At 41.4% G+C, this 25678-nt stretch overlaps 1 protein-coding gene and 1 non-coding gene across 2 annotated transcripts in view; both read left to right on the top strand.

Annotated features, from left to right (window-relative positions):
• Positions 1-25678, top strand: part of DARS2 (aspartyl-tRNA synthetase 2, mitochondrial) — a 55311-nt gene that overhangs the window by 28174 nt on the left and 1459 nt on the right. Inside the window, exons 8-17 of the mRNA XM_040360404.1 lie at positions 3397-3443; positions 3801-3907; positions 11670-11739; positions 13340-13519; positions 13990-14097; positions 15528-15590; positions 16883-17035; positions 17656-17874; positions 18630-18740; positions 22224-22299. Of these exons, the coding sequence (XP_040216338.1) occupies positions 3397-3443; positions 3801-3907; positions 11670-11739; positions 13340-13519; positions 13990-14097; positions 15528-15590; positions 16883-17035; positions 17656-17874; positions 18630-18740; positions 22224-22299 (1134 nt within the window). The remainder of the gene's footprint in view (positions 1-3396; positions 3444-3800; positions 3908-11669; positions 11740-13339; positions 13520-13989; positions 14098-15527; positions 15591-16882; positions 17036-17655; positions 17875-18629; positions 18741-22223; positions 22300-25678) is intronic.
• On the top strand, positions 3580-3715 carry LOC120946425. The gene has a single exon (XR_005750747.1).

Below are 25678 nucleotides of genomic sequence, written 5' to 3'. Positions count from 1 at the left end.
TTAAACTAAGATTTTATCTCTGGTCTTGTATATACTCCATTTTTGTTTTGCAAATTAAGGGAGAAGTATAGCCAAAGTTATTTTGGCTATACAGTACTTCTCCTATGGATCACAGGAGTGTAGTTAGTTCTGCACTTCTGTCACCTGTTTTCAGCCAACAGCGGGTTAAAGCCCACTGTCGGCTGATGTCCCAGAGCCGGTCCAGGTCAGGATCCAACTGGAACCCTGGACCAGCACCTGGCTCAGCCTCTCAGCGAGTGGCTGAGAGCCAGAGCAGACTGACATTCCCCGGCTCTCTGCTCACAGAATAGTACTATTAAGGCCCGTACACACGATTGGATATTCCGACAACAACTGTCCGATGGACGTGTTTTGTCGGATAATCCGAACGCCTGTATGCTCCATCGGACAATTGTTGTCGGAATTTCCGATAACAAATGTTGGCTGTGCATGCTCTCAAATTGTCCGACAACAAATGTGCTCCGTTGGATTATCCGATCGTGTGTACACAATCCAAAGTACAAACACGCATGCTCAGAACCAATGCTAACCATAAGACAACATTAGCAGAAGATGCCCAAAGGGTCGCGTTAAGAGCAGAAAAACCACATCGTTTCGTGAATGTTGGTTGAAAAAAATGCTGTCTGTATGCAGAACAAGTTCACGGCCAACGCACTTCGCACAAAATTCCACGGATTTGTCTGATGGAAATCCGATCGTGTGTACAAGGCTTAAGAGTAGAGTACTAAGTGATCAGCTGTGTGTGTGTTTGCTCAGTTCTCAGCGTAGAGCCAACGGGGACAGATGCAGCATTGGATCGATGCTGCATCCACCCGAACTTCTCTTTTACCGTTTAATACAAGCTGCTGTTGTTGGTCATGTCATTGGCAGTAACAATAGCAAGATAACGCGCAGGAGAAATGATGCTGGAATTGAAGCTTATTTATCATTGTTGATTGAAGGGTGTCATTTAAAGATGAACGTATCTCCCACAGAGACTATTGTAATCTGCCTGCTGGCACCGGATGCAGACAGCGGTGGTCAGAATACAAGAGGTGCAGGCGCTGTTCTGCTGACAGTTTTCTCCCTTTTTTTTTATCGAAGGGTAGCTATTGGAGAGTTGCTGACAGGATCACCCACTGATCAAGTTTGGGAAGTTAAATTGGGTACAATACTAGACAAAGATTTCCATTGTGAGCTTAAGGCCCCTTTCACACAGGCTGCCAATCAGGTCCACCTGTCAGTTTTTCAGGAGGACCTGATTGGGCCCTCAAGTCTCCATTCCGATCCTGTCCACCAAAAACAGACGGATGGTGATCCTATTCCCTCTCCATCTGGCGCATTGGATGAAAACCAACAGTCCGTTCCTATCAGATTGCCCCATAGACTGTGTCCGTGTCTGCTCTACACAGCGGAGAGGACATGAACCTGTCATCCACCTATCTGCTCAGTGGAGTGATCCCACGCTGAGCAAGCGGATTCCACTTTGCGGAGGCAGTCTTGTGAAAGGACACGTGTGGAAATGACACACAGGTAAAAAATACATTTAAGTTAGTTTAGGCACGCAAACACAATACCTGTTAAATGACCCAATTTTTTGTAAAATATGAGGTTGCACAGAGTAAATAGATACCAAATATGTCAAACCTTGAAATTTGTGTGTGCCTGTAAAATGGCAGCAAACTTCAGTACCCTATATTTTCCATAGGCAACACCTAAAAGCACCCTATAGGTCATCAGTTTAGCATTACAGAAGAGGTCTGTTGCTAGAAATATTGCTGTCACTCCGATATACGTGGTGATATGTAATGTGTATAGCAATCAGCATTTTCATGCGTAGATATCCTCGACGTGTGTGTTTACATTCGTACCTGCTTATATGTGGGGGGGGCCTCAAAAATAAATTGTGCTTGGGTGTAACTTTCATTTTTTACAATTAAAAAAAAATATATATATAATTTTTTTTTTTTATCACATTAGGTGGCAAAAATTCTCCTATTAGGTGATATTTTGGTGACGGGTTCTCTTTAACCATATAAGACCCTGACCAAAATGCAAGTAAACCTGGCCAGTTTTTGTGATTCGGCACTGTGTCGATTTAACTGAAAATTGCGCGGTCGTGCGACGTGGTTTCCAAACAAAATTGGCGTCCTTTTTTCCCCACAAATAGAGCTTTCTTTTGGTGGTATTTGATCACCTCTGTGGTTTTAATTTTTTGCGCTATAAACAAAAATAGAGCGACAATTTTGAAAAAAAAATGCAATATTTTTTCCTTTTTGCTATAATAAATATCCCCCAAAAATATATAAAAAAGTTTTTTTTTCCTCAGTTTAGGCCGATACATATTCTACCTATTTTTGGTAAAAAAAAAATCGCAATAAGCGTTTATGGATTGGTTTGCGCAAAATTTATAGTGTTTACAAAATGGGGGATAGTTTTATTGCATTTTTATTAATAATTATTTTTTTTACTACTAATGGCGACAAACAGCAATTTTATTTATTTATTTATTTATTTATTTTTCGTGACCGTGACATTATGGCGGACAATTTTGACACATTTTTGGGACAATTGTCATTTTCACAGCAAAAAATGCTATAATAATGCATTGTTTACTGTGAAAATGACAATTGCAGTTTGGGAGTTAACCACTAGGGGGCGCTGAAGGGGTTAAGTGCGACCTCATATGTGTTTCTAACTGTAGGGGGCAGGGCTGGACGTGTGACGTCATTGATCGTGCTTCCCTATATCAGGGAACACAGATCAATGACAGCGCCACTGTGAAGAACGGGGAAGTTTACACACAGCTCTCCTCGTTCTTCAGCTCCGGGGACCGATCGTGGGACTCCAGCGGCGGACCGGGTCTTGGGCGCGCGCCCGCGACCTACGGCTGGGCACCTAAAGAGGACGTACAGGCACGTGCGACCTCTAAGACCCTCCATGTCTCCCCTGTGCGGCACTGAATGTAATGTAATGCAATGCCATTTCCGCTCACTGTATCACTCGGCCCTGGCGCGCCGCATCATTAGATTTGATTGACCGCAGCGCGAGCCTATGGCTGCGCTGCTTTCAATCCATCCAGTGTAGCCAATCAACAGCCGAGCTCAGAAACGAGGAGGATGACAGGGGCGAGCGTGGGACTTTTGAGGGGGGGGGGGGCGGTATTGTCGGATGCATTAAGATGAAAAAACATTTACCTTTATAACCCCTTTAAGCAAACTTATATATATATATTTTTTAACAGTCTATTCCAGGAATTAAATTGTCACGTCTCGTACTGTTCAAACCCTTCCTTATAATGTCTGCATTTCTGCTGTCTTCTTTTTGGCATATTTGTGCACAATGTTTAGGTTTCTTTTGTATGAGGAGTTTTTAAGGAGTGTTTTTTTGTTTTAGGGTTTGTGGATGTGGAAACACCAACTTTATTTAAAAGGACGCCTGGGGTATGTAGACAATCTGTCTGTTATGTTAAGGGACTGGGTGGTGGCTGGTCGGATAAGACAAGTGAATAGAATGTGAGATGTGGATGGAGTCCAGGGTTCGAATCCCGCCTCCGCCATCACAGTGAAATTTGTACTCTATGGAAGCTGAATGTCTAAATATGTGCAGGTGAAGTGTATCTGCCCGTACTGTCAGTCTTCCTATAATAATGTCCTGGAGATCTCTGTCTGGCTCTGCACAGTATACACAGCCTGATCGTTCCTCTCCCCACAAAACCTCTCAATTGCCTATCTGGTTGTTTCTGTTTTACTTATTACTGCTTTTATATAGAAGAACCAATTTGTTTTTTTTATTGTCAGGGTGCCAAAGAATTTGTGGTGCCAACCCAGGAGCGTGGCAAGTTTTATTCATTGCCCCAGAGCCCCCAGCAGTTCAAACAGCTTCTTATGGTTGGTGGTCTGGACAGGTGAGTCTGAGGTACAATGGAAGCATTTTCAGTTCAGCTCTTTTCCTTATGGGAACTCTTGTTTTATAACAGCATAGTAACAATGGGTGATCTATGGAATGCGCCCTAAAAAGTCGCCCACCGTTGCGCCTATGGAGGAGTGGATGATGCCTAGCTGCTGTTTAGAAGATAATAAGTGAACAAAAAGAATGTAAGATGATGAAACTCTCTAAGGAGTGTCAACAAATTAAAACAGCGCTATCAAATAACTGTGCATATTTGACTATATAAAATACATTACTACAACCCATATGTAATGATATACAGTGGTAATAAACAAAATATATCCAGTTTAAGAAATAAACACTAAACTGTGACTGTAATAATAAACACCCGTGATTGACTTAAACGTGAAGTGAACGCACTGAAAGTGCAAGAGACAGTCTTTAAAAATAATTTAGAACGTGACCAAACAAAGCAAAGTTCATGTGTATAAGGATCCTGCGATCTTCAAATATTTCCAAAAACTTCCACCACACCCGACAGTGCTCAGTGACTCCTCCCCCATCAAATGGACACTCACCGGATAGGTATGCCTCACACTCTCGTGTTTTGGCACAAAAAACCTTATCAGATGTAGTTGTTCCCGTCAATAAAGATGTAATCCAAATATGACATCCAATCAGTTCCACATATATGTCAGAGAGAGACAAAAGAAGTGCAAATAGTGTGATACCATCAAAGGTTTAATAGCACACCAAAATAAAACTTCAAACAGTGCACTCACAAACAAAATCTTGTAAAACAGCAGAATATCACATCAAGAAACTCCTTCAAACGTCAAAATGGTGAGAAGCGGTCACGGCGGACCCCCGATCAGCGAGAAAAAGTGAAACCAATTCTCCTACTCACGGTGCCATGGACTTCTGTCAGATGCAGCTGCACATCCACTTAAATAAAAAACTTCAAACGCACTCTGCATCCAAAAACGCAGCACTCACTAGTAAAATTAGACTGTATGGCAATACCCCGACATGTTTCGTTATAAAAACTTATTCATGGGACTAACCACACAGTCATAAATGGTTACCTTATATCTGATGTAGTCAGATCAATCAGCCTATCAGTCCTGGGCGTTTTCCCACTTCCTCCATAACTGTGGGCGGAAGTAAACGATATTCCCAAACTACTGTGGGCTGACAGCATCATCCACCACCACTGGCTGGTGTATAAATCAATCAGCCAGTGCGATAGGCGTGGCGCCAGTCCCCAGATTCCAATAGGTGAGAGAGGATGTTAATCACATCCCCCAACAGCAGCAGTCTGAGCCAATCACGTGCTGCGCAGCGCATCCCGCTCCGCCCACAGCGATGGGCGGGCATAGAGCGCTTATGCAGCCAAAGCTAGGAGGAAGTCAGCGCCTCCTCCATTGGCTGGCTGTCTTACCCAGCAGCCACAGCGGTAAGCCGACCTGATAGGTCGAGCAGACGCTGCTCATGATAGGCTCGCCGCGGGGAATGGCTTCTAACAACACAACAGGGGCAAATCAGCTGTTGTATAGGCAGACGTGGGCGGCGGAAATGAGAGGAAAAAAAAAAAAAAAAAGGCCGATTTCCGGGTGTCCCCGTGACCACGAATCACATCTACAGCACAATCATTACACTGTGTTTATATTGAATAGCCATACAACAGTTCCTAATTAAGTCATCAGCTGATATATATCAATCATGCGCTGGAGTATATCAACAAATACATATAAAAACATTTGTCACTGGATGAAGGCAATAGTCAGTTAAAATAAATTAATAACATTTTGCATTAGTACATATTAGTATCAAACGCTAATTGCAAATTCATATAAATGATTAAATATATATAATTAAAATATATCTAAAATATGTAAGAAATGCATTAAAAATGAAACTCGATAAAATCAATCTAAAACTGGAACTAAATACAAGTGGTGAATTAGTGATCGCTGAGCTGATCGCAAATGGTCACCGATAACACCACCACTGGAGAAGGGATTCATTAATAGCAAAATATCAGATAAATGAATAAAAGAGTACATATACTGAAAAGATGCCAGAAAGGGTAATACTAAACCCACGGAGGGAAAGGTGTGGGTATGATAAATGTCTAAGAATTATTGATGAAGCAATTCAAGTCTACCTCTATATTCAACCCCCGCGGAAAAAGACATTTTAGCAAGAATATCCAGTGAGTTTCGCGCTGTGAAAGGTCACGGACTCTGTGTGACCCCCTCCAAGATGGGTAAACCACATCTATGCCACAAAATTGAGCAAGCGTGGGGTCCTGGTTATGTACCTTTTTAAAATGCATGGAAACGCTATGTTCCTCAAAGCCTTTTTTAATATTTGCTAGGTGTTCTGATATGCGGATTCTTAGAAGTCTTTTAGTCCTCCCAACATATAATAACCCGCATGGGCACCATAGCAAATATACAACATATGACGAGTTGCATGTACTGAATTCTTTAATGTCAAACATTGTGCCATCGGAGCTGGTAACTTTGTTAATTCCTTTATTGTGTTCTTTCACCGTGCGGCAGCAAATACACCTTCTGCAAGGAAAGAATCCTTTCAGATCTATTTTCAATTGGCGATCAGGTGGATCCAATATTTTGCGGACCACTCTATCGCCAAAATTGGGCGCACGTCTATATATAAAACGTGGCTGCTGAGGAATCACTCCACCCAGATGTCTATCTCTGCTGAGGATGTGCCAGTGTTTCTTATATATGGTTTCAATTTCCTTATATTGGATGTGGAAGCCCGTCAGGAAGCTCCACTGGTGTTCATTTGTGGATGGTTCTTCTATTTTCTTCTTAAAACAATCTTCTCTCGGCTTCTCTGCGATCTCTTGAATCATTGACACCAGGTTGATCTCATCATATCCCTTTTGGGCAAATCTCTTCTTCAGTACATTCGCCTGCTCAAAATAATCTGAGTCATCAGTGCAGTTTCGGCGCACTCGGAGAAATAACAGTTATCTATCGATCAGAAGTGGACACCACCCTGCTTGGATAAAGAATATCCCTAAAGGGCAATTTCTCCGAGTGCGCCGAAACTGCACTGATGACTCAGATTATTTTGAGCAGGCGAATGTACTGAAGAAGAGATTTGCCCAAAAGGGATATGATGAGATCAACCTGGTGTCAATGATTCAAGAGATCGCAGAGAAGCCGAGAGAAGATTGTTTTAAGAAGAAAATAGAAGAACCATCCACAAATGAACACCAGTGGAGCTTCCTGACGGGCTTCCACATCCAATATAAGGAAATTGAAACCATATATAAGAAACACTGGCACATCCTCAGCAGAGATAGACATCTGGGTGGAGTGATTCCTCAGCAGCCACGTTTTATATATAGACGTGCGCCCAATTTTGGCGATAGAGTGGTCCGCAAAATATTGGATCCACCTGATCGCCAATTGAAAATAGATCTGAAAGGATTCTTTCCTTGCAGAAGGTGTATTTGCTGCCGCACGGTGAAAGAACACAATAAAGGAATTAACAAAGTTACCAGCTCCGATGGCACAATGTTTGACATTAAAGAATTCAGTACATGCAACTCGTCATATGTTGTATATTTGCTATGGTGCCCATGCGGGTTATTATATGTTGGGAGGACTAAAAGACTTCTAAGAATCCGCATATCAGAACACCTAGCAAATATTAAAAAAGGCTTTGAGGAACATAGCGTTTCCATGCATTTTAAAAAGGTACATAACCAGGACCCCACGCTTGCTCAATTTTGTGGCATAGATGTGGTTTACCCATCTTGGAGGGGGTCACACAGAGTCCGTGACCTTTCACAGCGCGAAACTCACTGGATATTCTTGCTAAAATGTCTTTTTCCGCGGGGGTTGAATATAGAGGTAGACTTGAATTGCTTCATCAATAATTCTTAGACATTTATCATACCCACACCTTTCCCTCCGTGGGTTTAGTATTACCCTTTTTGGCATCTTTTCAGTATATGTACTCTTTTATTCATTTATCTGATATTTTGCTATTAATTAATCCCTTCTCCAGTGGTGGTGTTATCGGTGACCATTTGCGATCAGCTGAGCGATCACTAATTCACCACTTGTATTTAGTTCCAGTTTTAGATTGATTTTATCGAGTTTCATTTTTAATGCATTTCTTACATATTTTAGATATATTTTAATTATATATATTTAATCATTTATATGAATTTGCAATTAGCGTTTGATACTAATATGTACTAATGCAAAATGTTATTAATTTATTTTAACTGACTATTGCCTTCATCCAGTGACAAATGTTTTTATATGTATTTGTTGATATACTCCAGCGCATGATTGATATATATCAGCTGATGACTTAATTAGGAACTGTTGTATGGCTATTCAATATAAACACAGTGTAATGATTGTGCTGTAGATGTGATTCGTGGTCACGGGGACACCCGGAAATCGGCCTTTTTTTTTTTTTTTTTCCCTCTCATTTCCGCCGCCCACGTCTGCCTATACAACAGCTGATTTGCCCCTGTTGTGTTGTTAGGCTCGCCGCGGGGAATAGCTTCTATCATGAGCAGCAACTGCTCGACCTATCAGGTCGGCTTACCGCTGTGGCTGCTGGGTAAGACAGCCAGCCAATGGAGGAGGCGCTGACTTCCTCCTAGCTTTGGCTGCATAAGCGCTCTATGCCCGCCCATCGTTGTAGGCGGAGCGGGATGCGCTGCGCAGCACGTGATTGGCTCAGGCTGCTGCTGTTGGGGGATGTGATTAACATCCTCTCTCACCTATTGGAATCTGGGGACTGGCGCCACGCCTATCGCACTGGCTGATTGATTTATACACCAGCCAGTGGTGGTGGATGATGCTGTCAGCCCACAGTAGTTTGGGAATATCGTTTACTTCCGCCCACAGTTATGGAGGAAGTGGGAAAACGCCCAGGACTGATAGGCTGATTGATCTGACTACATCAGATATAAGGTAACCATTTATGACTGTGTGGTTAGTCCCATGAATAAGTTTTTATAACGAAACATGTCGGGGTATTGCCATACAGTCTAATTTTACTAGTGAGTGCTGCGTTTTTGGATGCAGAGTGCGTTTGAAGTTTTTTATTTAAGTGGATGTGCAGCTGCATCTGACAGAAGTCCATGGCACCGTGAGTAGGAGAATTGGTTTCACTTTTTCTCGCTGATCGGGGGTCCGCCGTGACCGCTTCTCACCATTTTGACGTTTGAAGGAGTTTCTTGATGTGATATTCTGCTGTTTTACAAGATTTTGTTTGTGAGTGCACTGTTTGAAGTTTTATTTTGGTGTGCTATTAAACCTTTGATGGTATCACACTATTTGCACTTCTTTTGTCTCTCTCTGACATATATGTGGAACTGATTGGATGTCATATTTGGATTACATCTTTATTGACGGGAACAACTACATCTGATAAGGTTTTTTGTGCCAAAACACGAGAGTGTGAGGCATACCTATCCGGTGAGTGTCCATTTGATGGGGGAGGAGTCACTGTCGGGTGTGGTGGAAGTTTTTGGAAATATTTGAAGATCGCAGGATCCTTATACACATGAACTTTGCTTTGTTTGGTCACGTTCTAAATAATTTTTAAAGACTGTCTCTTGCACTTTCAGTGCGTTCACTTCACGTTTAAGTCAATCACGGGTGTTTATTATTACAGTCACAGTTTAGTGTTTATTTCTTATAACAGCATATGCTTAATATTCTTTAACCACTTGCTGCAAATCACATACATGTACGTCATTTGGCTTTAAAGGATAGGCTCGCCTTTTAAAAAAACTAAATAAATGCACATCTTTTTTGCTGGTAAAACAATGCGCATTCATTACTTTTTTTATTGGGAGCCTTGAAAGCATTACACCCACGATCATCAGATCATCAGATCATGTGGGTGCAATGCAGGGCTCTTGGAGGCTCGTACATCATACAGCCAAGCAGTTACACACCAGCAGGAAGCATTAATGGACTACCACAGCACCATGGTAGTTCATTGAGAACTACAAGCAGACAGCTACAAAGGCTGCTCGGTCTTTCAATTTGCGGAACTATGCAAATTAATGACGTGGACAGACGGAGCCCCACATGGCCACGTTCTTTGCAGATTGTGACAGAGAGCGGGGGAAGAAGATCCCCCCACTCCCTGTTACAGCAGGAAGCGAGTGGATTTGTAACATGTTACAAAAGGTGAACTTATTCTTTAAGGGGTTGTACAGGGATAATGCCTGCCGCTACAGGTATCATCCTGGTATTGTTTTTTTTTAAAGCCTCTTAATTAGTTGATGGATTGCTTTTACAGGTAGTGGGACAGGTCTTCTCCGGGATCCCCCATCCCGCTGGCTTACCACAGAGATCGTGGAAGACCAGAAGGTATCCGATGATCTCTGTGGTATAGGAACCTGGAAGCGAAGTCACTTCTGGTTTCTCAGATGTAAACGGTGTCATTTTTAGGTTGGTACAGCATCTGAACACGCCAATCTTGGTCAGATGCTTTTAGGGTAGAGTAGACCTCTGAGGTCTAATAGACCCCAGCTCGCTCCCTGTCGCTGCCAGTTTAAAAAAATAAATAAACCAAAAAAAATGTAAGCGCCCCCGTCCCCCTGTGCTCGCGTATACATAAACGGCTATCGTACCACACATGTGAGGTATTGCTGTCAATGCCAGAGTGAGAGCAATACTAGCACCCGACTTCCTCTGTAACTCTTCACTAGTAACCTGTAAAGACTTTTAAAGCATCACCTAGTTTGTCGCCATTCCACCAACGTGCGCAATTTTAAAGCATGACATGTTTGGTATCTATTTACTTGGTATAACATCAGTTTTGTTTTTGTTTTTTTTATACCAAAAATTTGTTTATTATATTCTGTTTGTGTGCATTGAAATTAAAGTGTATTTTTTCCAAACAAATTGCGTTCGAAAGACCACTGCACAAATACAGTGTGACATAAAAAAAATTGCAAAACCCATAATTTTATTCTATAGATGGAGATTATATATATATATATATATATATATATATATATATATATATATATATATATATATATATAATCTCCATCTATAGAATAAAATTATGGGTTTTGCAATTTTTTTTATGTCACACTGTATTTGTGCATTATATATATATATATATATATATATATATATATATATATATATATATAGATATATATATATATATATATATATATATATATATATATATATATATATATATATATAAATTCTAAATTCTTTCTGCTAACCATGGCAAGTGTATTCTGTGTATGAATTCGATTGCCCAAAATGTACCCCTGTATGTAATTGGGTCACTTATTTTCCTTCTTTGTGGTCAAATTAAATGCAGTTCCCTAAACAAATAACATTTTCACCATAAATTTCAGACCTGTTTACCAATAAGTACGTAATGGAAACATGTCATTAGAAAAATATGTAGACCGCCATTGAAAATGGTACCTATCTAGCTATATCTACCTTCCATATTTTTGAGTCTATGACCAGGAACAAGCATACAGCCGGTAAAGTCGGAGCACCTGATCTGTGTGCTAGCTCTGGGATGTGTACTCCGAAAGTATTGAAACCAGAGGAGAGTATTAAAACAGACAAATGTTTAGCATTTTCAGAATGGTATCAGCAACTGTGTCCCCTGTATTTCTCCCATGACCTGTTTACTTTTCCCATGATAATAGACAGATGGGGGGGGGGGGGGGGGGTAATTGACCAGCATTTTGGAAACCGTGTTTTGTCTCATTGCAGATACTTCCAGATTGCCCGTTGTTATAGAGATGAAGGATCCAGACCAGACCGACAGCCTGAATTTACGCAGGTAATCTGCTCAGCTCTTCAGATGGCCACTTTTTTTTTTTTTTTAAGTAATTGTTTATTGATTTTCCAAAAGAAATTATTTACAGGCATTTATCAAAAGGTACATACTGTATACAGTGTTCATTATATAACCAGTAGCCAAACATGGCCAACTTATAACGCATTAGTAACTTAAACCCCGGTTCCTCAACGGAGGGAAGCTTGATAGAAAGGCTCATCAAGGTTACTATATGTGGACCATGTAGGGCCCAACACCAGTACGTCATATTGCAAGAAACTATAGAGAAAGCCCCATTCTGTGCGCACACACACACACACACACACACACACACAAAAATGTAACCACCATTTGGACCTCGCCACCCCTACCCCCTGACATGTTACACTAGCAATTTATTCTCTGGTGAGTTAGAATCACTAATGCACAACTCGCCTTCTTCTTTTGCTTACCTTGCTTGCCCTACCAGCAGGACATCACCCTTTCCCATTCTAGTTCAATAGTCACCAGTCCTAGAAGTCAATGGTTCCCAGCTTAGTTCACTATGTTTTAGGGGTACTCTCGTGTGTGTTTTTTTTTATTGTTTTTGTAGAGTATGTGTGTATATGTATGTGTGTATATGTATGTGTGTATATGTATGTGTGTATATGTATGTGTGTATATGTATGTGTGTATATGTATGTGTGTATATGTATGTGTGTATATGTATGTGTGTATATGTATGTGTGTATATGTATGTGTGTATATGTGTGTGTGTATATGTGTGTGTGTGTGTGTGTGTGTGTGTGTATATATATGTATGTGTATATATATATATATATATATATATATATATATATATATATATATATATATATATATATATATATATATATATATAATATATATAAACATTACGAGGTATTTATAGATCTAAAAATGTGTACTATGTGTAAATAAGGTTTATATGTCAATCTTCTACCAATTGGAGATAATTATTATGGCACCTCAATTTAATAATAGATAGAAAAAAAAAAGGCAATAGCTATCCTGTGACTTGGTAACCATAGCTGGTCACTTGCGTGAAACGCACAGCCTGCCAGTCACTTACTGGTGTTTAGGGAGGGGTAACGACTGAGGTGTGGGTGAGTATGAGATTGAAGGGAATGTAGTTGGATGGGGGAATGTGACTGTCCTGACTCCATGTATTATAAGCAACATCAGGGCCACAGAAGCGTCCTGGTCTTCTTGTAGTTCTCAAAGTATACAGCTTGTGACCATGTTGTGGACATGTTTGTGGTGGTTTTGGAACAGTACTGACTGATTTGGGGGGGGGTGAATAATTGATGTAAATGGTTTGGCAAGGAGTACGTGGGTGGAAAAAAGTTTGGGAACTACTTCCCTGAATTGTTTTAGAATAAAAGATATGGCCAGTTCTGCAGAAGTTTGAAGTTTGACGATGGTACAAAGGGAAATATTTCACACCTGTAATTTCTATGTATTTTTTCTTTAATTAAGAATTATATAAGTTTTAGCGGCACTATCTACTTTTAATTATCTCTTCTTGTTCAGCAACTGTTCTCCTCTCATTCCTAACCCTTAGAATGTGTTCTTCTGTGTATAGGTTGACATAGAAATGTCTTTTGTAGACCAGTTGGGGATACGGCGGCTGGTGGAGGGATTATTGCGATATTCCTGGCCTGAAGACAAGGGACCCCTTCCAGATTCATTCCCCATTATGACGTATGCAGAGGCCATGAGCAGCTACGGTGTGGACAAACCTGACACCCGCTTTGAGATGAAGGTGCCCCATTTATCTTGAGTTCTTTATAGCGGTTTGTTTTCACATTTTGAAAGAGTTCAAAGATTTTGAGTAGACCTAGTGGAATTAAAAATATTCCATAGTCTTGGATATGGGATTTAAATCTAGGTGGCTTTATCCTTTTCTAGAATTGCCATTAATTTGCGGAGTGTCTGACTCTGACGTCTGGTACTGGTCACCTTGTGAGCTCTTATTGGATTGTAAAATAACAGAATTTGACTGGGGTTGGTGGGTGGGAGTCATGATATCCTGTGATAGACTTGTTTTCTTTTATGTTGGTTTAAAACTTTCTTGATAAAGGCAGCAAGTGGTTGACACAACATGCTTGCAAGACATTTTTTTTTTTTTAATTATCTGAATCCTCCAAAATGTCTTTGTAGGTGTGAGAAGAGGAGAGAGTGAATGGAGTTCCCTTTTTAATGTAATCTACTGACTGTTTGATTCACCCCTAGATTACTGATGTAACGGCACAGATGAGGACAGCCCAGCTGGGATTTGTGCAGGAAGCACTTGGAAAACCCCATGGATGTGTGAAAGCCATCAGAGTACCTGAGGGAGCGGTGAGTAGAACGATACACGGTGCCTGTGGAAGATTGAAAGAGATGTATGAATAATACATTGGAATTACATTATTTATTATAGTGCTCCAGCCCTCAACCAAGTCATACACTGCAATGGTGAACAATCCATGTTTCACAAACTCCAACTTTATCTAAGCCCCCAAAGTCCTCCTCGTCCCCCGCCGCATCTAGTTTTCATTGTTATTGCCCCTCATTTTTTTTTCTTTGTTTTTGCTTTTGTTATGCATTTTACTGGCCTTCTGCTTTATGTAAAGCCAAACCTATAAAGGCTTTTTTGTTTTAAGGAAAAACTTTTGCCTCCCATTTGTGAAAAAACAAAAACAAAAACATTTTTCTCCAAGTCCCTCAAATGCCTATTAAACCTGATGTAGCTTCCTGTGTGTGGCAATGATGCTGCACTGCTCCTGAATTCAGAGCAGAGGTGTGTGAGGAAGAATTGATTCATGTGCTGACCAGATGCAAACTGATAGGAGGAGAAAGCTGAGTGGCAGAGAGATGGAACTAATCCGTCTTCTATCATTGTCCATTCAAAAGGTGGGGATGGCAATGGGGCCGATTGCCCGATAATGAGGCATGATTCATTTTTTTTCACAGTTCATGGGACAAAGTACATGTAGCACCCGTAGCACTTTGTCTCATATTGCTAAGTTCTTTCCAAGTCTAGTTATGAGGTCCAACCTGCCCCCTTTCCCACCACAGCAAATCCGACAACAGCTAGGAAGGAGATGGCTGCTTCATAATGGCAGATTGCCATGGCTCTAAGCATTGTCCACAGACAAACAATGGCAAGAGGAATTCAGAGAGGGTGATGGGTGTCAGCCTCTGCATTCCTTTTGCTGTTGCCTGTCTGTGGAAAATGCCCAGAGCCATGGCAATCTGCCATTATGAAGATCTGTCTAATTCCTAGCTGTTGTCTGATCAGCCATAGCAAGGGGAGGGGGCCTCATAATTAGACTTGAAAGGCACTTGGCAACATGGGACAAAGTAAAGCATGTACATTTGTCCCATAGCAGAGACAGAACCGTCAAAAGAAAAAAAAAATCTTTAATGCAATTTCAGGTCAGCATTCTAGTGTGAAGTCCTTCCTGTTAATGTCTCTCAACAGTCAAAACACTCTCTTCTCCACAGCAGGGGGCTGTTAGTGGTGGGGATCGGCAGACGGCTTATACCTCACAATCACTCCATTTGCAACAGATTACTTTAGTTTGTTTAGGAGATCCACTTATTTGCACATTAGCACCTCTCTTGGTTTTCAGGGGCTAAAACAAACGGCTTTGTTTTTAGAGCTCAAGACAGGCCTTCCAGTAGAGACAATAGGGGAGGTATCTGTGCTAAGGCTGGAGGTTTTTTTTTTTTAAATTGCGAATAAAAGTGTTGCTTTTCATCTATTGTTTTCTTGTTATTTCCAGAAACATATTAAGGGTAAACGTCTGGATTCCATGGTGGAGATGGTCAAAAAGCAGTTTGGACAGGTAAGAGGTTGTCCACGGCTGTGTTGTACTTCACAGGGTGTGCTCAGAGATAAATTATGGTTTTCTGTTATAGTAGGGTTCAAGCTACTCATGCGACGGGCAGTCATCTAGCTTGGCAATTACTCTTGCAAAGATATTGGGGGAAAAAAGTTACCTAGGAGTGTACCTTGATCTTCTAAGTCTCTATAATGAAACATTAAAATAGATACGAGGGATATTAAAGCAGAGCTCCACCGAAAAAAAGACGCTCCGTTTGTTTGCGCACCCCCCCCCCCCCCTTTCAGCTGACACATTTTGCACCTTTTGAGGGGAGCGGATACCTGTTTTTGACAGGTACCCATCCCCCGGAAGTTCAGCCCCCTCCCACTCCTCCGCTGCTGGGTAATTAAAAATTTTCCGCAGGCACTGCTGTTTTCCCATACAAGGAATTATGGCTGCAGCTTTAAAATTGCACACGCTCATGGAATGGCGGCAAACTACAGTACTTAAAAATCACCATAGGCAACGCTTTAAAAATGTTTAAAGGTTACCTGTTAAGAGTTAGAGGTGGTCTTGCGGTAGAATTATTGCTCTAATGATCGCTGCGATACCTCACGTGTGGTTGGAACACCATTTACATATGTGTGCACGACTTGCTTATGCTTCTTCGTGCATGGAGGGATAGGGCCCTTTATTCCTTATTTTTATTTTTTTCCTATCTATTTTACTTTTTATTTTGACACTCTTGCTTTTTTTATTTATCACTTTTATTCCTATTACCAGGAATGTAAACATCCCTTGTAATATAAATAAGCATGACTGGTCCTCTTTATTGGAAGATCTGGGGTCAAAAAGACCCCAGATCTCTCATTTACCTTTTAAAAGCGAAAAAAATTATTTGACCCGAGAACCGGAAGTGTCGTCAGATGTCGCTTCGGTCCTCCAAGGGCATAGAGACAAGTGGTGGCCATCTTGCCCTCATTTAACTTTCTGCCCAGCAAACAGCCGTATCGGATTAGTCAGGGTCAGGTAAGCAGGTATATTTTTTACAATGGGTCGGTCGGCAAGTGGTTAATTTGCTGAGATTTCCTCTTACTTCCTGTTATGGGACAGGAAGTGAAGGTAAATCTCTATAATAGGGGACAGATGACTAAAAATAAAAATCTTAACAGGGTTATAAAAATTTCACACAAAGATTGTACAGTGTTTTTTACTTTGTAGGATTTTTATCAGCTGACGTCTTCCCTGCATTAAACTTTGTTGTAATTGGCTGAAGCTCGCTTGTAATAGTATCTATAACTGTTAAAATACAGGAAGTGATGACAATTGCTGTGCGATCAGATGGCTCCTGGAAGACTCTTCTTGTCAAATACCTGGGTGAAGAGCAGAGGCAGGATCTTGCTCGTGTCACTGGGGCAGTAGCTGAAGATCTCCTCTTAGTGGCTGCAGGGCAGCATGACGCAGTGGTGAGTATCTACCCTTTCATCTGTTTTGATTTTCTTTAAAGGCCGATTTCACACTGCTGCATTGCTGTTTGGCCACATTGCAGGTGTGCTCACGGGTTTTCATGCAGTTAACCCGCGGTTTCCAATAGACTTTCCATTAGGTTGTGTGTTTTCTGAAGGCCCACCAAAGATGCATCATGCAGGACTTCTGGTGCCTTTCAGAAAACGTGCCAAAAACATTCAACCTAACAAAGTCTATGAGAAACCGTAAGCTTAACCACATAAACAAAAACTGGGTACACCTGGGCTGCAGCCAAACCAGCTTAAGTCTGCCTCTAAAAATACAAATAAATGCAATTTATGTAATGGGTCTCAGACCAAGCTATATCACTTATCTGTAGAGTATTCCCTTGGGGTCCAGGACCCTGGATCCTGTTTGGCAGGGGTATCTTTTCAAGATTGATTCAAGTGCATTGCAAATTCTGTCAAATACGCTCATTTGTATGTATTTCAACTGTATCTTAACATGTGTGCCTGGGGTTCTTGTTTAATTACACTGCTGGGGTCAGGTAACACGTATTAATATTTGATTGGTATACTGCCAACCTTTCTAGTGTTATATTGTCTTTTTTTTCCTCTAGTGCACCGCTTTAGGAAAGTTGCGTCTGGATGTAGCATCTCGGCTAGAGGAATGTGGGGTGTTTCTCCGTGACCCCAAAAGTTTCCATTTCTTATGGGTTGTCGACTTTCCACTCTTTCTCCCCAAAGAAGACAATCTAGAAGAGTTGGAATCGGCTCATCATCCCTTCACAGCTCCTCACTCGGAGGACATGGACCTTCTGTACACAGAGCCGGCCAAGGTACCACTACTGGCCTGACATAAAGGCCCATAGAGTTGGCACTTTCCACATTTAGACTTGTAGTGCCTCAGTCTACATTTGGGAATGAAGTATAGTTATTATTGTGGTGTGCACAGTGGGTAGCTATATTTAAAAGAGGTCAGATTGATCACGATAGGTGTCATTTTAAAGCCTATTTATAAAAGGGAGGTTGGACTCTCAGTCAAGATGTGGCCCGACTCAAGTCAAACAAACCTCTGGTACTGCAGAGTTGGGACCAAACCAGGACGGTGGGGGGAGGAAGAGGTGTAGAGTAGGAGCTAACTTATCAGCAAGGGGAGAATATTATAAATCAGTATGTTTTCTCATCTGCCCAGTCAACTGGCTCTTTGGACCCACCTGATCCCTCCATTTTCACATTTATTTCTTGCCCATGATTAGACTGAGACTCTAAAGCTGGTCACATGCAGTACAATCTTGCATTCACCAACCGTTCTAGTGCGGGGGCTTGCCTAACTTGGATGTAAATTGGAAGGGTTGTATAAAAAAGGCCTTACACCGCATAGTCTTTGGTTCTACATAATCATTCTAAAATGAAGATTTAATTTAATCAAAATCGTTTCATAGAAGTAAACTTGTTAATTTTCAAATTATTCCCAGTTAGTGCCATCTGTACTTGTTTAGGCTTGGTGTCTGAGGTGTGTATTGACACCCTCATTTTACAAGCCTAACCATAAAATACTTTACAACTACTTCTGTATGATTTACTCTTCTAGGTACGCGGCCAGCACTATGACCTAGTCTTAAATGGTAATGAAATAGGAGGTGGCTCCATCCGCATTCACAGTGCAGAACTGCAACGCTGGGTCCTCCAGGATGTTTTAAAGGTAAGCAGCCATGATTTGCCCATTATGGGACTGAAGATTTTTCCCTCTGTAATACACCATTAACATAGCATTTGTAAAGATGTGTAAGCCAGTTTTTAGAGGTTTTTTTTCGGTTTGTTTGACCTACTTCAAGCTGCTTTTACAAATTCTCAAGCAAACAAAAGCTTGTAGATACAAATCCTTTCAGTGCCCAAACACACTCCATTCTTCTAGCGTCCCCAAAGGCACACAGAGGGGAGGCTGGAGACTGTACCTCCTATACAGTTTAGTCTGTGTCACTGTCACTGTGTGCAGTGGGCCACTACCACCGGGATTATTATTTTAAAGGATTTATATAGCGCCAACAGCAGGGCCGTCTTTAATATGGTTTGGGCCCAGGGCAAACATTTTTTTTGGGCCCCCCTCCAGCTTATTTTGGGCCTGGCTGGTTCACATGTATGTTTTGGCGGTCCTCATTTGTGCAGGTACAACAGCCCATTGATTTGAATGGGCTGCCATGCCTTTGTTTCCTGCAGAAAAAAGGTGCATTCAGCATTTTAAAAATACAGTTGCCTTGAAATCCATTCTGCTTTTGCACCATGCTACTTACCTGCAGTTCTTGCACACACAAACGTACTGTGTTTTTAAAAGCGTGACCTAAACGTCTAAGTGCTGTATTTCAGTGCTTGATGGGCATAGACGTGCCGTGTGCGCAGCCTATTACATGAGGCATGCGCTTTTCTTTGCAGGAAACGCAGGCATGGCGGCCTATTCAAATGAATGGGCTGCTGTGCCTGCGCAAATGTGGGCCGCCAAAACACATACATGTGAACCAGCCAGGCCCAAAATAAGCCCATCAAGCAGTTAAATACAGACAGTAATGCCATGTGTTTTGAGGCTTTACTCAGCCTGGACTGCAGGTCTGGTCTGTGATTTAAAGAGTTCCTCTATTTTACACATGGCATGGCATGGGTCCCATGGTGCTAAAGAAGAATGGACAGACGGTGCTGTGACCTCATGCCATGCCATGTGTAAAATAGAGTAACTTTTTAAAACACTGACCAGACCTGCAGTGAATCATCAAATATTATAAAGACTTTGGGCACACTCTACAGAAAACTTCTATTTACAATATAGATTAGCAAACAGTGACATACCTTGAGGAGCAGGACATGAAGAAGTCAACCTCGGGAAGAGCAAACTGGGGATGTTATAAAATCACATTCTAATTCACTTTTAAATACAAGCAGCACCCAGTGGCAAGAAGGGAGAAGTGCATGTCTAAAGGGAAGCCAGGGGTGCTGTACATTTTAAAACACTGGGAAGGGAAGCAGTACTGTCACTGGCTGCGTGCCGCTGATGATTTTCAGCCTGATTTGTGGGCAGCACAGGGGCTTAACGGGCGGCAGGGCCGCCATCAGGAATTATGGGGCCACTTACACAGCTTCAGGCATGGGCCCCCTGGAGCAGAGAACCGGGGGGGGGTGCTGCCGCCTGAAATTGAGAAGCGGGGGGGGCTGCCGCAAATTTAGAAGCAGGGGGCCCTTTAGAAATAAAGAAAGAAATAAAGAAAAAAAATATATATAAAAAAAGGGGTGTAGCCATCCGGGGACCTCTGGGCCCTTTAATAAAAAGAAAAAAAGAAATAAAAAATATATATAAAAAATATATTTTAAAAAGGGGGTTGCCATCTGGGGCCCTGGGGACCTCTGGGCCCTTTAATATTTTTTTTTTTTAATAAAAATAAATTACAAAAAAAGGGGGTTGCCATCCGGGCCTCTGGGCCCTTTAATAAAAAAATAATAAAAAAAAACATATAAACAAAAATAAAAAAATAAACATTTATAAAAAAAATAAAGGGTGTTTGCCACATGGGGCCCTGGGGACCTCTGAGCCCTTTAATATATATATATATATATATATATATATATATATATATATATATAAAATAGAAAAAAAAGAAATAATATATAAAAAAAATGTTTTTTATTAAAAAAAGGGGGGTTGCCATCCGGGGCCCTAGGGACCTCTGGGTCCTTTAATAATAATATTAATAATAATAATAATAATAATAACATTTATATTATATAAGATATATATATATATATATATATATATATATATATATATATATATGAAATATATAAAAAAATATTTTTTTTTTATAAAAAAGGGGGGTTGTCATCCGGGGGCCTGGGGAACTACGGGCCCCTGGAGACCCCCAGACCTCTAAAAAAAAAATTGTCCCTTTAATAAAAAATAAAATATATTAAATTTAATTTTTTTTTTAAATAAATAAAAAAAGGGGGGTTGCCATCTGGGGCCCTGGGGTCCTCCGGGCCCCTGAGGACCCCTAAAAAAAATTGCCCCTCCGGACCCCTAAAAAAAAAAAAAAAAAAAAAAAATTTTTTTTTTTTTTTTTTTTTTAAAGGGGGTTGCTTTGGGCCCCCAACAGTGACAGGGCCCAGGGCACCTGCCCCATTTGCCCTGCGGTAAAGACGGCCCTGGCCAACAGTTTATGCAGCACTTTTCAATATTAAGGCAGACAGTTACAATACAGGGGGAATCAGAGGGCCCGATTAGTCCTGCTGTGCCCTCTCAGCCATGGCCCTTACCGAGTGATCATAGTGAATGTACAAAAGAATCAGTCCACCAGGGAAGGCATTGACAGCTGTAAACTAGGAGGTGCAGGATTATATGCCTGGATCCCTGAAAATGAAGGAAAAACTCCATCCTCTGATCTCACCTCCTGCGCCCCTCTGTTGACCCAATTCTCCTGGGCTGGTTGTGCTGCCTTAGCAGCGGTCCTGCATCGTGCCCTGTACACACGAGTGACATTTCCATTGGAAAAAAGTTGGATGGTTTTTCTGACGGAATTCCGCTCAAGCTTGGCTTGCATACACAGGGTCACACAAAATTTCTCTGAACTTTTGACCGCCAAGAACGCGGTGACGTACAACACTACGAAAAAGTTCAGTGCTTCCGAGCATGCATCGCATTGTTTCCGAGCATGGGTGTTTTTTTTTCCTGTCGGAATTCTAAACAGACGAACGGATTTTCCGATAGGATTTTTTTCCATGGAAAAATTGAGAACCTGCTCTCTTATAAGTCAGTCGGAAATTCAGACAGAAGAAGTCCGATGGGGCATACACACAGTCGGAATATCCGATTAAAAAGCTCACATCTGACTTTTTCCCGTCGGAAATTCCGACTGTGTGTATGCGGCATCAGAGGTTGATTCTACCCACTCCTGCTTTTGATTACTGGATTATATTGATTGTGTCATTAAGGTTTTTTGAACAGTTGCTTGGTTATGGCTTTTGCGTCTACCAATATAGCAGCTGTCTTGCAGCTCTATGATATGGATGAAAAAGTGGGTCTAGACAATAGAACATTTATTAAATGTTTACTATCGGTGTTATATCACTTAGGATTTTCTCACATTGCTTGAAGGATAAGGTCGCACGAGTCTATGTCCGTTATAATTCCTCTGTGTCTCTGCAGGAGGATGTTGGTCTTCTCTCTCATCTCCTGGAGGCTCTGGAGTCAGGAGCACCTCCTCATGGTGGGATTGCATTGGGTAGGTGCTTCATATTTTGCGTGCTTTAATTCCAGACATCCTACATTATTTTCACTTTAAAACTACTATTATTAAGTCATGTTATAGATTGCTGACAAATAATTACCAAGGTATATGCACATGACATGTTTGAAAAATACTGCTCTCCTTACAGTATAGTCTGTATATAGAACAGTCTGTTGGGGAGAGATTGGGGGTGCTAAAAGGATTCACACAACTCCTGTACCATTTACTAAAATTAAGCACACTTAAATTCAAAACAACTATATCCAGCTGGAGTGTATGGAAGATGCCATCAGGCAGCATGGAAACATAACCCATCCAATAGGGTCAATCATGCAGCAGGATGGAAACCATGCCAGTAATGGACAAATGGCAAGCCGATCGGCAGAATCTGTAACCGCAAACAAAGGCAGCGACTGTCAACAGAAAAGGAAGATGTTGGGTCTGGGTGGGCCGTTATGTTTCAGGGGCTGCCGCCTCTGTTTGCAGCTACAGGCGCTGCTGGTCAGCTCGCCATTTGTCCATTACTGACACGGTTTCCATCCTGCTGCTGCACGATCAGCCCTTTTTGGATGAGTTTGTTTTAAATAGAAAACTAGGCCCAGAAAAAAGTGAACGGAGGGTGGCAATTTGACCTCAACAGAACAAAGTCAAGAAGCACAACTACAGAAAAGCAAATGATTTCCAAAGTTGAACGCCATCTATAATACTTTTTTTTTTTGTTATGCACAGAGTGGGGAAATGTTGCCCCAATGTCAGTTTTCCTATTGATACTATAGATCCAAAAAAAAACATTTTACTTGGTAATAATCATTACAGGTTCCATTAAGATATGTTAGGCTGGATTCACATATGTGCAAATTGGATGTGGATTTCCGCTGCATCCAATTCACATAACATGCAAGTGTGACCAGCTCTCTCCATGGCGGCCTTGGTCCGCATTCCAAAAAGGGTCCTGTGCATGTTTGGGCCTGGTTCAGGTGTGAATACAGGCAAAAAAAATCACCTGAACCAGTGAACAGGAACTCACCGGACCCCATGCTGTGAACCCGGCCTTTTAAAGTATAAAACTATTCACAATGGGGTTTATTTACTAAAGCTAGAGATTGGTCACATTTCTGCATAGAAACCAATTGGCTTCTAACCTCAGCTTGTTCAATTAAAGGCAAAAATGTTTTTTTTTTAAATGTTATACTTACCTCCACTGTGCAGCTCGTTTTGCACAGAGTGTCCCCGAACCCTGTCTTCTGGGGTCCCTCGGCGGCTGTCTCGCGCCTCCTTGCAAAAGCTTTCCACCTTCATGCGAGCGAGCTCGCATGGTGGAAAGCTTTTGCGGGCGCGCTCCCGTGATACAGCGGTGGGCATAGCCGCCGACTGTATCACTCGGCCCCGCTCCCGGCTTGCCGCATCATCGGATGTGATTGACAGCAGCGCTGCTATCAATCCGTCCAACCTAGCCAATCAACGGCCAGGCTGGGAACCAAAGAGGATCACGAGGACGCGCACGGGACTTTCGAGGGGTGAGGTAAGTAAAATGGGGGTTCGGAGGGGGCCAGTGCCGATGGATGTTTTTTCACCTTAATGCATAGGATGCATTAAGGTGGAGTCACTGTCATTTCATGGGTTAAAATCCAGACGTGACCTGACCCCGTTGATAACAGTAAAAATATGGAGAGCTGGTGTAGCAAGGAAGAGCTATTCGAAAGCGAATGTATCCCCAAACACCCCATTATGGAGAAATCCTGAGCTTCCGCATCTAGACTCTATTCAAGATCCAGGGGTATGGACAAAATATGGAGTTAAAATACACAAGTAATATATATGGGGGAGAAATATTTTAATTTGTAGAAATGAGGTAGCGCTGGAATATTCCTGAGAGTTCCACTTTCAGATATATGCAGTTGGTATACGCTTTGTCAGCCCAGATCCCTGAGGGTATGCCACAATTGGTAGAACCAGGGTTAGAGCAAATGGTAAGAAAAAGGGGAAAAAAAAAAGAGAATTTCACGTCTATACACTTACCTATCAAAGACTGCATTTGTCAGATATCCAACATTCACATAATTTGTTTATAAGAGATGTCCCAAAATTAGTAGCAGAAAACTGGGAGGAGATTCAGATTTTAGTATCACTTCGAGATAAATTAATACAATTTGAAATTAAAACATAGGAGTCATTATACACCGTATAAAATATTCCCATCAAATCCTAAAAACGGCTGGAGATGTGCAGATGTTCCAGGAAATGGTATTCATATATTTTGGTCTTGTCCGAAGATAGTGGTATTCTGGAGAGAGTTCTTGAGAGTAATTGCTATAGTAACATCAGTTTCTCTGGATCAAGAGGCAGAGATCTGTCTATTAGGATTAGTAGGGGAAAATATTGCTTTTCTAGAAAGGAGAATACAGGTGGGCTTGTTGCTCTTCTATGCAAGGAAGGGAATAGTGCTAAACTGGAAGAAGGCTGATCCCCTCGTTGGTATATTGGAAAAACTTAGTGAATGGTAAGCTGCCATTGTATAGGGAGACATACTGTAATAGAGGAAACAGGGAGAAATATGAAAGAGTATGGGCAAATTGGATAGAGAATTCTATGATGGCTTCAGGGTAAGGGGGTACAAAAATAGGGCAAACTACACACCACTGGAAGAAAGAGGTTAAGGAGGGGAATAAATGTATAAGTGTTTGTAATGAAATGATTACTAAATGACCTTTTATGAAAACGCCTGAGTGAGCAGATAAATGTTAGTTGTGAAATGTATATTTGGAAAAAAAAATATATTACAGTACAGACCAAAAGTTTGGACACACCTTCTCATTCAAAGAGTTTTCTTTATTTTCATGACTATGAAAATTGTAGATTCACACTGAAGGCATCAAAACTAAATATAAAAATAAAATATATTTCATATTCTAGGTTCTTCAAAGTAGCCACCTTTTGCTTTGATTACTGCTTGGCACACTCTTGGCATTCTCTTGATGAGCTTCAAGAGGTAGTCACCTGGCACAGCACCCCATCACTCTCCTTCTTGGTCAAATAGCCCTTACACAGCCTGGAGGTGTGTTTGGGGTCATTGTCCTGTTGAAAAATAAATGATGGTCCAACTAAACGCAAAGCGGATTGGAATAGCATGCCGCTGCAAGATGCTGTGGTAGCCATGCTGGTTCAGTATGCCTTCAATTTTGATTAAATCCCCAACAGTGTCACCAGCAAAGCACCCCCACACCATCACACCTCCTCCCCCATGCTTCACGGTGGGAACCAGGCATGTAGAGTCCATCCCTTCACCTTTTCTGCGTCGCACAAAGACACGGGGGTTGGAACCAAAGATCTCAAGTTTGGACTCATCAGACCAAAGCACAGATTTCCACTGGTC

This window comes from Rana temporaria, chromosome 7, assembly GCF_905171775.1.
Source record: "Rana temporaria chromosome 7, aRanTem1.1, whole genome shotgun sequence".
NCBI classification, from domain to species: domain Eukaryota; kingdom Metazoa; phylum Chordata; class Amphibia; order Anura; family Ranidae; genus Rana; species Rana temporaria.
Note: the sequence above shows the minus strand (reverse complement) of the source record. Positions and strands in the feature narration are given on the sequence as shown.